Genomic DNA, 15261 nt, shown 5'->3' with positions numbered 1-15261 from the left:
GTTCATCAAAGACAATTTCAGGGGGTCTTACGTTACTCTTTAAAATATTATTAGATTATTTTTGTTTTACTTATGGACAAAGCCAGGGGAGTTGTTCCCCACATGTTGGCTGGAGCTTCCTATTTAGCCTATAGACATATGGTTGATATCGACCTTCTCATCTAACTCTCGGCAATAAAGTGAATGAACGTATTTCCCAAAAAGTCAAATTATTCCTTTAAAAAGTCCATACAAAGATTTATCCCAACTGACTTTGACAATGGCAAGTCCCTCAGAGCAAAGTCATTACTGTAAATATCTGTTTCCCATGATTGCCAGCCAGACCAAGCAATCTCAACCTTACTTCCAGTGTATCCCGTGGTCCTCTGCCTTCAGGTCTGATAAGAGCCCAATAAACCAAGTGATTCGCCAGTAGGGAAAGGGCTAATTAACATGGCCTGTGCCGCCATTTGTTTGATGTGGAAAGACATCCTTTTGATGCAAAAATGTATGCAAAAAGATTATCAAGATTGCAGCTTCCCTCCTAATCTTGATGTTCCATACGGTATTTAACATTAATTGGAAACATCTTAAGATAATGTCTCTGGTCAGGATAATGTTGTGTGACTGCAGCACCAAATGGACATTTCACTTGGCTCTTATCCTCCTCTTGTGACCCATTCACTATGTGTTTGGTTATACCTGTACTCTCCATCAAGCCAATGTCCAAGATACTAACTCAGCACCAGAGAATATGCTTCCGTTTATTCTCAGTGGGAATATTTTAAACAATATCGTTTCTTTTTTACAGGATTCTGAGCCACAACAAAATCCGAGTTCTGAGAAATGGATCCTTCTTTGGACTTTACGCTTTGGAGAAACTGTGAGTAGCCTACTGTTTATCATCTTGTAGGAATATTTAACTTCTGCAGATTCTTCAATGTCATGTGTATTGTGTATATGAAAAACATGTTATGCATTCATGTGTGAGCTGTTATTTAAGCGAGCCTCAGCGCCTTTGTAGAGAAATACAGACAGTGTATCAGTGAGCTCTGAGCAGCTCCATGCACTTCCATCCAATCATGGGCTTCTGTCCAGCAGGGAGGATGATACACTCAGACTGGCTATCATAAAGTTATGTTGAAAAGCTCATATAATTACACTTCAGGCTTTCATTATCAGGTAAACCCCACTCCTCAGGTCAAGATAAGAGATATCTTTGGGAGGAGGTGCGTGTTGGCAGCTTCGCAGACAGTCTAGCCCTGAGTAGCATTGTAATCTCGTATGGGGTGAGACAGGTGATAGACAGGATCATTTCTGGGGGAAATGAATGAATGGCAGTTCTGGTGACAAACAGAAAAATAACCACAATGGGTACTGTTGCCCCCTTTGAGAGTACAGAGCACCTCTTCACCATCGCACTCCTTTTTAGCCACACAATTAGTCTGTCGGTCGAATACTTTGATCCAGACTGAAATATCTCAACAAATATGAGATGAATTGCCATGAAATTTGGCTCAACCGTTCATCCATAGATGATGAATCCTAATGACTTTGTTGAGCCCGTGACTGTAAATCTAGAGCCACCGTGACGTTGATATTTTGGGTTTTCAGTGAAGTATCTCGACAAATATTGGATGGATTTATTTGGTTAGATAGAGATAAAGATTGAAGATAAATTACAATCAAGATAAATTGTATTCATTTAGTGATCTCCCAACTTCATTTACCATCTACAGGCTCCTGGGATACTCCTGGGACGTGTGAATTGCATATAGTATGAGTTGTTTTACAGAGCATCCCAGTAAAGCTTTATAGCGTCCTGGTAGCTAACAACACACGTGGAGCCACTTCAGTCTGGATACTGTAGTCTGGCAGACATACTTATTTTGTTAGAGAGGGGGTGGGTATGTTGAAGGGATATTAGTTCCACATGCCATTTAGAGCTGCCACCCATGAAGCTAACAAGCTTCTCAAAAATGTTGAAAGAAAGAAAAATATGGTAATTTGCTGCAGTTGTTAGCTTGTTAGTATCTACCTGCTGGAGCTCACACCAGACATGCCAGTCGAGAACAAAAGCCACATTTTCTGAAATTTACGTTTTTATGTCTGGCATGTGAACGCATGGGTGAATAGTTCCAAGGCCAAATTATCGTCTCTCACCTCAACTGTTTCGCACCAAAGACGTTGATAAATTAGTTGACAGGAAGACACTACACTGAGACCCTGTGTCGGGAAGAATAATTGATAGTAAAAGTAAAGTCAAGGAAGATATGTAGCTTGAAAAGTTTGATGTAAAATGAAATGATGTTGATTGTTTTTGTAAGTGCGGACAGGTTTCCCTGTAGCGCCGTAGGGTAGGTGGCTCGGGTAACCTGAGCTTACCCACTAACTGGCCCTTGTAGCTGAAGCAGTGATAAAACTAGCAGGGGGCAACAGGATGGAGCTTTCCTGCAGGCTTATAGCTAAACCTGAGAGAAAGACACATAACAGGCAGACAAACTGTATACACACACACACGCACGCACGCACGCGCGCGCACACACACACACACACACACACACACACACACACACACACACACACACACACACACACACACACACACACACACACACACACACACACACACACTTGTGCTCCAGAGGGAGATGTTAGGCGTCTGGTGTGAGGAGAGTACAAAACCTAAAGGCCTCATTTCACTCCTCTGCCTCAACCTCTGCTGGCTCTCTGACACACAGCGGTGGAGGTCTGCTCACTCACTCTGACGTCTTCAACCTTTAATTGAGCACTGCACAGCTTATAATTACATCTGAGCTCATGGCTAAAATTGCTGTCCTATGTGAAAAATGCCACATTGAAATTCACCGTTTCAGTGGAAGGGCTTAGAGGGATGAACACAGAAGTCAGTTTAAGGTCTAGATGTACGTTTTTGTTCATACTGTGAGATCTCAATTTTGTTTGGTCTCCTCAGCCCGCCATCGCTCTTCAGGTCCTCTCATTGTTTCCAGTCAATCGTCTACATGTGCTTGTCATTTGGAGCAGTTGTGAACAGTTACTCATATTATGTGGTCAGTGCTGTAATCAAAGGCCAGCCCACTAGGGCTGAGTAAACACACATCAGGGAATTACACTGCATCTCTTCCCCTATGTGACAAGGATGAACACCGTCTGCTCCCTGACTGCACATGAAAACTCTCACTCGTGGCCCATCTCTGTTGTGACTCCAAGTGTGTACTGAAACGCGGAGTGTGTTTCCTAGTATGGGCACTCTCGCTTCTTGTCCAGTCGTTTCAAATGGGTCTGGTAACTCTCCCAGCAGACGCACACTCAAACCCACACGCTCACACCAGACATCTATTCAGAGTTGAATGCAGTCTGATCTGCCGTTGTTAGTTGGAGAATACAGCTCCTGAGCAGGCCACCCTCCTCCAGGCCTGGGCCAGACAGTGCAGCAATCTACACAGTTAGCCCTTTCATTGGGACAAACCTCCTATAAGCCACTATTGCCTTCATAACCTGCCAAACCACCCAAGTGCAAAGGAGCAATTTAGCCTTGTTTGTTTTTGCCCTCTTACTGGACTACTGTGTTTTTGTAGCTCTTTTTAAATAGGCTTGCAATCCAACAGCTACATTTGGATCTTGGAATACCTCATTTTTTCCAGCTTTTGAGATGACACATCAGTTGAATCATACCTGCCTTCTGTGGTAGTGCTTGCTATATGTAAGACAAGTCACATACATATGAGTACACACCATCCAGCCTTCAATATTGTACCTGTGTACCTGTTTGAGTACCTCCACCTCTTTGCACGCCCTACGTGATGGGTGCTGACGCTGGCTCCCCCTCTAACGAGATGGGACCTTTCTGAGTTGTGGACAGATCCCAGCAGCCTGTCCTGCACTGATTTGAGGCGAGGTAATGAGAATAATGAGCAAAGAGAGGGTCGAGGCAGTCTGGCTCTTGTCCAACTGGGCCCCACTGCACCATGGGACACAGGACAGACAGGCAGAGGCACAAGGGGCACTCATTACCAGGTCTGCTCGCCCCACCGGTTAAGAGGGAGCAGAGGGAAGAGCAGAGGGCAGTGATGATGATGGATGAGGGAGCCGCAGGTTGCCTGCAGTGAACAGGTCTGAAAGGCAGGAGTGAGGCTTGTGGTTAGGACTGGTTAGAGGCTCAAAGGTGTTGGCAGCATGATAGACTTTGTCAACAAAAGAGTCTGAAATGATCCCTTCAGTATGAATCTAACTGACATGACTGTACTTTTACTTTTGTTGCACTACAGAAGAGTATGCACAGGAAATATCATGCAAGATTATTAAAAACCTCCTGTTGACTATAACAGCAGGAAATAAGGAGTCGTTTTGTGATTTATGCTTGTAGAGCAAAAACAATTAAGGGAAGTTTGTACTGAAACCTGTGACCTATCTTACACAGGGCATGATATTGTGCAGATGTTTTATATGCATGTCTGCGTGACAGAAAATATATACACTATTATCACATTAGGCTTACAAATGCTAAGGCTATAATTCATTACTTTTTCACTTGATAGTATCTGTTGTAATAAGGTTGAGACGAGCCACTCAGTCATTGCCTGAGCCTCTCTGAAACCGACCTTGAAATCGCCTCTGCCATTCTGAGCAGCTGGGGTTAGGAAGTTGTCCAACTTAAACAACTTTACCATCTGACACAGGGGAAGTGGAGCCAAGATGGCTAAAGATGGTATGGTGGCTGCAGAGGGAATGAGACAGAGGGAGGGAGGGAGAGAAGGAAAGCACACTCCTGCAGTTTGTCTTATATAAATCTGGGGTTGTTTTTCTTAGTGGGAGATTAACGGTTATTTCCACACGGGCTACGCAAATTACCTTGATGAGTTGGAACAAAGCAGACGTGGGCTGCGTTATAGCATGTAAAAACAGTACAAAATGTGCGGACATGGCAAGAAGCCCTCCTGTCTAGACCAGTCTGGGAAAGACACGGTTCAGATTGTAGCAGCCCACCATTCTGAAGAGAGCTAAGGCCAGCTGTGGAGGTTGCACATGGGAGTCTCATTTCTCCCTCAGAAAAATGAACATTTATGTTAGCATGTTTGCCTGCACACGCCATTGAGTGGCCCTCAGTTAGGCAACAGTCACCTAATGAGAGTGCATGACATTAAGGGGTGGAGCGGGTGAGGAAAGGGTTAAGCGTGCTGGAGAGTGGAAACAGAAAGGGGGGTGCTGCTGGAGTTGATAGACTCCAGATGTGTCTTTCAGATAAACTGAAGGAACGGGGTGTGTTTGTATTGCAAACCTAGCTCAGTCATGGCTCTGGGGGTTTATTGAAACAGCGAGTGAGCCCCCTCATAAGCCCATTACCAAATTGTGCGCTTTATACGCCAGTAACTCTCTCTCTCGCACTCTCATACGGCAAACTTGATATGGTTTCAATGGCATTTTCCTCCAGAGGAACTTGAGCTATCCCTGGACTTACTTCCCCCCACTTCCGTTTGTGTTCCTTTTCTGCTTTATTTTTGCATCTCCCCTCTCCCAGCTCACAGGGTCTCTCGCTGTTCCTCCCCCTTCCCACTCCCTACATGCTGTAGTCCACCTACTGGCAGAAAATTCACTCACGGACTTGAGTCTGCCTTTTCATTGATAATATGAATGAAAGGCGTTTGTTCCTGTTTCCTTCCAAGTTATAATGTGTACATTGTTTGTTTCAATTCTATGTCTAATAACTTATTGGTAAAGATGCAACTTTTAGGTCTTTCAGATCAAATTACTACCTTTGACCAAATAATATTAATATTTTTTCATAAATATGATCAAGATCAGTGGAACAACAGAAAGGAAATTGCATTTTGCTGCCTTTGACAGTCCCATTAAAACATAAACTTTCTTTGTTTTCTGAAATGCTGTGCTTGCTGGTAGATTTCAAGAAAATCAACAGCAGCCAAAACGGGCATCGCCCCCTTCTCTCTGCCGCTCCAAAAGCCAGAACTGAAGTCAATAACAGTCCGTGGTTCCAGAGTTTTCTTTGGCAGAATAATCTCCAGCTCGTCTTGCTGCAGACTATATAACATATAATCAACTTAGGACATTTTGCACTTCAAATAAAAGTGTATATAGCTATTTCTGTGCAGTTGGGTCCACAGTTTATGTTACTGTCAGTCATGAGCACAGCCTTATTTGTTTGAAACATAGTACAGTATTAGCGGTGGATGATCAGATGGTGATATTTGCACAGTGTGTGTGTCCAATGGTAATCCAAATGAAAGCAATTTTATAAATGTATTAGTCAGTTTTCCCTCCTTTACCTTTATGGCTGCACCAAAGAAATTGGTTTCCAGTTGAACACATATAAAAAGTTGATTAGGTATAACCCATCTGGGAGGAACCAGAAAAAAATGAATCTGGGGAAGGGGGAGCAAAGCAGGAAATTAGTAGAAAAACAAGAGCTCGGCAGATCCCGGTTTCCTGTTTTGGGGGGAAGGCAGGAGTACGTTTGGGGCCAGTGTTACAGAGACCCCATTGTGAGCAAGTGTGTTGAGGAGAAGGGAGGTGGGGTATGCGGGGCCATACACAGGGACAATTTTGTGCAGTACTGAAACCCCTAACCCACCTGCCCCTCCCTACAGGGGAAAGCTGGCTAGTAAAAAAGGAGAAAAAGGAAACTGTAAAAATAAACGAGCAAGGGCCTCTGCTAGAGACGCCAACCAGACAGGAAATGACACGCTGCACAAAAATGGTCTCCACCGACCTCTGTCAGGAACCAAGGTGCAAGTTATCCCCCCTCCTTCCCATCAAACCTTTAATCCATCTATTGACTAATATATTTATTTCTGTCTTCATGCAGTTGCTTATGTATCTATGTGTAGATATATATATTTTTAAATATATTTTTCTGTATAAAAATTGGCACTGTAATGTCATTAAAAATTACAGGAACAGGACATTCTTGATTCCAGTCTGGCGATAATGAGTGGCCGTTCCCTGGCTTCAATCATTTTCCCAGCTCCCTCCGGGTCTAGGGCCTAAACAATGTCAGTGGAGCACTCCAGTCCCTGTAGCTGTGATCCTGATAATGGAGCACTCTACGTCTGGAGCGCTTTACAGACCATGTCTTCATTATTACCCTCTCGCTGCCCTACAAGCACGTCGCTCCTCTCCAGCCTGCATGGGGCCCAGGTGCTCATCCCATATACCCACAGAGAAATGACTCTTCAGAATGGCAGAGGACCAGCTCCATTGATCAGGAGGAGTTTGTGGGGGGGAATAGACATTCTTAATGGCAGCCGCTGGTGTTAGGCCCAACGGCAGCAGACAATGGTCCCTTCTGGGCTGGGGGCAAGCTTGAGTCTGTCGCAACCCCATCCCACAGGCCGTATGTGGCGATGCGATAAAGCACTGCACTTCCAAGGTTACAAAGCATAACTCAAAGAGGAATAATAATGCATCGTATCATGAAGCCTTTTGAGGAAGTATGCTGCTATTGTAGATAATGAGAAAGTAATAGCTACAAGTTGCAACTTTTAACCTTTTCAACTTTGAAAATGTCATCCTCAGCAAGTGTGAGGCTTTGAAGTATTTCTTGTCTCTGCTATTATCCTGTTGCTTGGTGACAACTGTTGTCATCAGTGTCGAGGCCACTGAGCTGTGAAGTTGTTGTCAGGGAGGGCGCTGTCTACTCCAGAGGGCACACAGACAAGTCATCGCCTGAGAATGAGGCCTGCTGGAGCTACTGTACTGTAGATTTGAAATAAAGCTGGAAATACATCTGAGAGTGTGGGCAAGGGGCTGCAGCACAGATTTAGCCTGGATTATGGTGCTGGGCTAAGCGCTTGGCGAGTGTTTCAAGTCCTGTTGACTCTGGTGAGCTCCTCCACATTCCCCAGCTTGGTGATAAGAGAGTGTATCAGAATAAGTCGACTGCTGATACTCTTTAGGCCAAAGCCCACAGCACTGTAACCTCTCAAGCCGGGTATAAAGGAGCAGACTGTAGGAATTTTATAATGTGATACTTATTTATTTATTGCTAATTGATGGCTGGTCAGAAAGCTTGAGGTGCTTATAAACTACTCACTATCAGTGGCATGTCCTAATGTGGGCTTCTCATTGAAATAAAGTCTCTGCGGCTCATTTAGGATCATGTATACCATTCTTTGCTTACCAAAGAATGTAACCCAATGGGATGTCTCCTAAAATTAGCTAAACCAATGCACCTGTGTATTCTTGTTCTTTCTGGTTAGATGCACAACAGATTACAGTTATCCTTGCATCAATCGACCATGTACTGATTGATTTATTGTGTGATTATATTACATTCATTTATCTTTTTGATTTATTGTCGGCACAATATTTTGTGTAGTTTACTGATGTGCTGCAAGGCCATTTTGCACTACACAAATATCAAATATCTTAAATAGTCAAATTCGTATTTGGGGACCTTTAATAATTAAATTGCACTGAACAGTAAAAAACAAACAGAGAAATCTTCTTGCATTTCTTGTTCATGTCAAAACCTGTTAACTTCATTACCCACAAAGCAACTCAACCATCAACAGTTTGATTGGTGATTCAGGTATGTTATGCTTGTGCTGATGTTGCCTCAAGCCTCTCCACCCTTAAACAGAGATGATATTTTTTTTAAATAGTCAGTCTTGAGATCTGGTCCAGGATTTTTTTATTGAAATGTACGATCAAAACAATCCAGTAAGTTTCAGTATGAGACTCTTACAATTGAGGACAAACCCCCAATGACCAACTGCCACTTTAGATAATATCATGCAGTTGGTCATAAAACAACTTTTTTCAGAGTGGAATTACTGGAGCAGCATTTGAGCACAGGATATCACCAGAAGATAATGTGACATGCTTAATTCCAATAAGCACATTTTAGTCTTTTTAGACATGAGGTTGGAAAGTGAGATCGTTATCTAGTAACCTAATCAGGATTTGGTGTTCTGGGTTATTGTTTACTTGTAGGATTTGATCCCATTACAGTATACATGAAAGTCAGTATTACAAACAAAAGCATGTGTGTGTGTACGAGTGTGAAAAGGACGGACAGGGAGGGAGAGACGGTCATCAGAGAGAGGAAATAGTGGGCAGTGCCTCGTCTTTCATCGCTGCACTAATGAGCCCCGGTACACACAGGCTGGAAACTGCAGTATTGTTCTCTAGTCAACAAATCCAATACAGCTACTGACATCGAGAAATTGTACATTCAGAGTGGGACACACACACACACACACACACACACACACACACACACACACACACACACACACACACACACAGAGAGAGAGAGAGAGAGAGAGAGACACACATACACATGATTAGTGAAATAAATATAGTTCCAAGCTGATTTCTTTTGTCAGAATCATAGAGGTGGAAATGTATCCACCTTTTTTAAAAGCTAAGCTGTTGAAAAGTGACAAGCTGGCATGTGCTCAAAGAGATGGGCTGAGCTGTCCAAGACTCTCTGCTTTGAGACCAACACAACAGACCTCAGCGTTTTGGTCTGAGGCCAGATATCTTTTGCTCCATCATTATAACCTGTCTCCCATCTATAATCCAGATATGAGCGATTGCTCAACAATTGTGTGGACCAACAGCAACACCCTTGATCTCTGAGTCTCTTCCAGTAATGCTGCACATTATAATTCTTTACTGCAAGTCCAAATAATTTTCCTGTCTTAGTTTGATCTCATGGAAAGCGGACAAGACAATGGTTAAGAGATGCCGGAGGTCCATGGTGTGAGACAGTGTGGTCAAGAGCAGCAGTGACAGATATTTTTTGTGGTAAAAAGAACCAAAAAAGTCCCCTGAGGTCTTGCCTACCACAGTGGCTTCTTGGGTAAAAGTGAATTAGACAAAAATGCATCCACGACATTGATGCTTGTGAGCGCCTGGAAGGAAATCCTCTTCTGTGACTGGTCCAATGGGAGCAGGCTTTTTTTATGCTGTAGGAACATGCATCGCATTCCAACCAACAGCGTCTATGTCCTGCCGAAACCCATCCGTCTCCTGGTCCGTTTTAACCTCGGTATTCCCTCCTGACCAATAAGAAAAAACGTCTTGGATTCAAAATCTAATGCAGGTTAGCTGATGGAGAATTCGATCTTCAAAGAAAAGCCAAGGAATTAATATTCATGGTTCGCAATGGCCAACGTTATCACAAGGAGAGTAATTTCAAACAAGAAGAAAAATGACCAGTATTTTTCAGATCTGGCCAATATCTTATTTTGTTGAGTACCTGCATCTTGCTAGCCTCAAGCCCAGGTGGCTGATGGGATAAGATTTCCTATCTGTGTATAAATACCCAGCTGTGTCCCACTGGAGGAGCGGGGTTCAGGAAATGTGTTTCCAGTCCCCTTAAACTAAAAGAAGCCTTATCTGAAGTCTGTGTTAAATAAATTGTGAAACATTTTGGTGAATAACTTAATTTTCCTTCTTGAGTTAAATGAGAAGATATTTACCACTCTCTCTCTCTCTCTGTGTTAGGTTACAGCCAGCTTTAGATTAGCTTAGTTTAGCTTGGCTAAATGGAGAATTATTGTTTTTAGATTTTGGTTTTTGATTGGATAAAATAAACTAAATAACATATGTTAATTAGTGAGCTTTAGAGGTGTTGGAAGGAAGCGTAGTCTCACTCTCAAAACGTACTCTCTCTCAAAATGTAGAACTATTCATTTCGACATATCATCATCATCCTGAGAGGCATTTTCTCATCAACCTAATATTTTCTCTCTCCTCAGAGACCTCAAGCACAACTTAATCAGCACAATCATGCCTGGAGCCTTCCAGGGTCTTTCTGAGCTTCGGAAACTGTAAGTAGACATTAACATGATAACAGCAAACATATTAACAGAAATCATAAACACATGCTTTGAAATTTTGCACATTGTAGTTTTTTCTTTTGTTTTTAATCATACAAGCACTATTCACAGTAGTTGTTGAAAGAGACAGGCCCACATATCCCCTCACATCTTATCGGACACTGTTTTGGCAGCTCATGGCAGATGTCATGTGATATATTGAGCTCCTAGTGTTAGTGTGACAATAAAGGCCTCCTTCACTAAGTGTTTCTGCCGATCCTTGCGGGGGCCCTGCAATGTCATCCCTGGTCTCTTGCGTCCACCACGGTGGAAACCTCAGGGCTACGCCGTTCATCCTCAAACGTCATTAGAAGTGACAGGATGGCTGCTCGCTCACTTTGTCTTCTTTGGACATAGAGGTCTGCTTGTGGCGTGGGTCGGAGCTGGTCGTCAGTGCTGCACCGCGTGACTCCCCTTCCCTACTCCCCCTACTTGTGTTTTCCCTGCAAGGTCTGGGGCTTTTCAAAACAAACAGGGGGAGATAAACACATGCTCTGGACAGCTCTCTACTGGGTAGTGTCAGAGGTGCAACAGAGCAGATCCCTCTCTGGCTGTGGCTATACATCACACTCGGAGGTGGACGGCAGGACAGGGGCCCTGCTTTTACCCCATTAGTGATAAACCTTTACTGGGTCCTGTGGAGTAAAGATAAGAGAAAGTGGCAGGGTCTGTGTGCATGGTTTTGTTTAACCTTCTAAGCTTTCTAGCTGTGGAAAATATATATTTATTTTATTATATACGAGACAGGGAAGGAGGTCCTGCACAGTTTTACCTTCTATGTCCGATATGTAGCGTTTGATCTGATATCACAAAAACAACATGGGCATTGAAAGAGTCAAAATATCACAATCTGTGACTGTGACGAGTCATCCGGATTCAAAAATAATCAACACATTCCTTTGTCTTTTCTCACTTTTAGGGACATATCCAACAACCGCATTGGCTGCCTGACTGCAAACATGTTCCAGGGGTTAACCAATCTCACTAAACTGTAAGAGACAGAACCAATGAAAATATTTACTTTCTAAGTTGTGGGAAGCTATGGTGTTTATATCTATTTCTGTGTACTTCTAGGAACCTCTCTGGCAACATCATATCGACCATGGACCCGGGAGTGTTTCAGGAGCTGCCGTCCCTCAAGCTTGTGTGAGTATTAGACAATGTCGGCACTATAACCTCAACAAATTCACTCTCACAGCATTCCATTCCATATATGAATACAACAATAAATATTCTTGACAAAAATAAAGTTTATTTAAACTTAATATTTATTTTACCGAGGGTTTGTTTTCTCAACGGCTTCAAGTCTGAAGAGGAACTGAGGATTTAGAAATGGCGATTTATTTGACACATTCCTCTGCGTTTGGATCATTTCATGGATGTATTATTTGTCGATGACAAACCCATATTTCCTAGACCACCATGAAGTAGAAGATAAGTCTCTCTTTAAACATTTCAGATCTGAACACATTTTTGCTTGATTTTTATTATATTGCCAGTTATTGCATAAAACATTCAATTAATTTCAGAGTCAAAACAACAAATATGTGATCTGGAACAGAAGTAGTGTTGGAGTGGCTGTTTTTTTTTTTTTTGTCAAGCGAAGGATGATATATTGATCCTCTAATGAAGAGATAACAGTGTATCTGAGCCAGGTAGAGTGAAAATAATGATAAATGCCAATCACTTCTCTCTCCAGGAACTTCAACTCAGACTACCTGTCATGTGACTGTGGGTTGCGTTGGGTCCCAGGATTCTTTCGCAGCAGTTCAGCCCGGCTGGGGGACGAAACCCTGTGTGCCTATCCCAGGAGCCTGAAGGGAAAGCCCCTGCGAGGACTAAGGGAAAGCCAGCTGAGCTGTGGTGAGAGCCTGGCGAGAACGAGGCATATGAATGAGATGGTTCACCGCTTTGTTTCAGAGAAAATTGCCTTGAAAATAGCAATGACAGTACACTCATATCAGCGTTCAAGATCGTCTTTTTAAGGATTTTTAAGGATTACTACACCAAATGGGATTGAAAGAGATAAATCCCAGCAGCTCAGCAGGGACACATTTCTAAAAGTATCAGTGAACCACATTGACAACTAATCCTGAGGGTTGCCTTTTGGAATTGGTGCTACCTGCATCTAATCCGCTCCAGAACAGCAGATTCATAATGACTTCTGTGGAAACATTTAGCTGAGGTTGAGTAATGAGAGAGCAGCAGAAATAATTCAGTGTCTTTTTCCACTATGTTGCTCAGACGGTCCTCTGGAGCTGCACACCCTGTCACTACTGCCATCCCAGCGTCAGGTGGTCTTCAAAGGTGATCGGCTGCCCTTCCATTGCACCGCCGCCTTGGTGGACAAGATCACCACTTTACACTGGCGTCACAATGGTCAGCTGGTGACCTCTGACCCAGAGATGGGTGTCCAGCTGGAGAACAGTGTGCTGCACGACTGCATCTTCATCACCAGGTACAGGAACTTAAGTAACTTAAGCAATTAGACTGCTCTTTGGCTTTCGGTGCTTTCTCTATTCAAACGTCTATAAACTTTCATTCTTGTGTAAAGAAAATGTTAGTCATCTGATAAACTTAAAATGATGAATGAATAAGTTCAGACACACAATGGAGCAGGTGGAGATAATGTGTTAAATTGAGCTGTTTCTATCCTCTTTATCCAGGGAGCTTTTTCTATTCAACGTACATGTGGAGGCCAAGGGAGAGTGGGAGTGTGTGGTTTCTACTGGGCGGGGAAATATATCTCGCAGTGTTGAAATATTGGTGCTGGAGAACAGTGCCTCCTTCTGTCCAGAGGATAAAGTTGTCAACAACCGTGGGGAGTTCAGGTTAGTAACACTGACACTAATTATTAGTACATGCATAAAGATCCAGCGGTCTTACTCTTCTATGGTTTGAATCCCCAGGTGGCCCAGAACTCTGGCAGGCATCGCCTCACATCAGTACTGCCTGCAGCTGCGTTACCCCTCCCTGTCTATGGAGGGAGGTATTGAACAGAAAAAAGCCTCCAGACAATGCGACCGCTCTGGAAACTGGCAGGAGGCTGACTATTCAGACTGTCACTACACTAATGGCATCACCCGTGTCCTGCATACCTTCATCCTGGTCAGTAGTTCTTAGGTTTACTACATGACATGCTTCCTGTTCAGTAAACACTATGTATTTAACCTTGCTGCTCTCTCTTCACAGAGGCCCATCAATGCATCCAATGCTGTCACCTTGGCTCATCAGGTGCGCACATACACCCTGGAGGCTGCAGGCTTCACTGACTCTGTGGATGTATTGTATGTGGCGCAAATGATGGAGAAGTTTATGGAATATGTCAAACAGCTGCGAGAGGTGAGAAAGATTTCATCCCATATTTAAAATGGCTCTATACAGGTATGTGTATATTACATGACTATCCTTTTATTGTAAAATGTCTTTGTGTGTTTGTTCCAGTTGTCAGAGGTGTTGGTTGAGATGGGTAGCAATGTGATGCAGGTGGACGACCAGATCCTCACTCTTGCCCAGAGAGAGAAGAGAGCCTGCAGCTCCATCGTCTACTCTCTTGAGACATTGGCCTGGCCTCAGCTACACAGTCACGCTCAGGACTTCTCCATGGTACGGACTGTCATCCTACATTTTGTACCCTTTTTTTAATCTCATCACAAACTTCTTCTTCTAGAGTATTATACTGAATATGTTTATAATTCATTGTAACAATGTATGTGTAGTTTATGACATGTGGGAGTAATACCTTATATTCTCATTATGATTTTGCCATGTAATACAGAAAAAAATGGGATGTCCAGAAAATATAGAAGCAAAACGTTAGCCATATTCTATTGTTCATTTATATTTGATTTTATGTTTGATTTTGATATGTGCAGGTGTCTAGAAACATTGTGATGGAGGCCCACTTCATTCGACCAGCCCACTTCACTGGCATAACCTGCACCGCTTACCAGCGTCGCGAGGACTTAACGGGCAGCCTTGGAATGGACACGTCAGAATCCGCTCATGAGCAGCAGCTTCGTTTTCGCTGCAGCACCGGCTCCTATAACACTTCCCTCAACAATTTCCCCCTAAAGGTAAGGTGTGAACACCGTTCTTGTGTCCATTTGCAGCTATTGCTGCATACTGTGCCATCATAAACCTACTGTATCTGCATTCACAGTAATCGAGGTGTACTGGTGGATTTCAGCATGAAATACAACATGTGTTTTGTTTCTTCAGAATTCAGTTGCCCTGGCCTCTGTGACTCTCCCAGCTACTCTGTTTCCTCCTGATGCTCCTGCGGACTGTAAGCTGCAGTTTGTAGCCTTCAGAACCGGCATTTTTTTCCCTCTCTCTGGAAACTCAAGCAACACTGGGGAACACTCTCGCCGACATAGCGTCAACACTCCTGTCATATTTGTTGGCCTAGGTG

General features: G+C 43.3%; 1 protein-coding gene across 1 annotated transcript in view; it reads left to right on the top strand.

Moving 5' to 3' along the window:
• Nucleotides 1-15261, top strand: part of adgra2 (adhesion G protein-coupled receptor A2) — a gene marked incomplete at its 5' end in the record, with an annotated part of 34653 nt that overhangs the window by 15109 nt on the left and 4283 nt on the right. The window contains 12 exons of the mRNA XM_079222001.1: nt 791-862; nt 10728-10799; nt 11767-11838; nt 11922-11993; nt 12547-12710; nt 13092-13305; nt 13514-13678; nt 13757-13955; nt 14040-14189; nt 14292-14453; nt 14723-14923; nt 15069-15258. Of these exons, the coding sequence (XP_079078127.1) occupies nt 791-862; nt 10728-10799; nt 11767-11838; nt 11922-11993; nt 12547-12710; nt 13092-13305; nt 13514-13678; nt 13757-13955; nt 14040-14189; nt 14292-14453; nt 14723-14923; nt 15069-15258 (1733 nt within the window). The remainder of the gene's footprint in view (nt 1-790; nt 863-10727; nt 10800-11766; nt 11839-11921; nt 11994-12546; nt 12711-13091; nt 13306-13513; nt 13679-13756; nt 13956-14039; nt 14190-14291; nt 14454-14722; nt 14924-15068; nt 15259-15261) is intronic.

This window comes from Taurulus bubalis (assembly GCF_910589615.1).
Source record: "Taurulus bubalis genome assembly, chromosome: 8".
Taxonomy (NCBI): Eukaryota; Metazoa; Chordata; class Actinopteri; order Perciformes; family Cottidae; genus Taurulus; species Taurulus bubalis.
The sequence above is the reverse complement of the archived record's forward strand: the minus strand, read 5'-3'. Positions and strand labels throughout refer to the sequence as shown.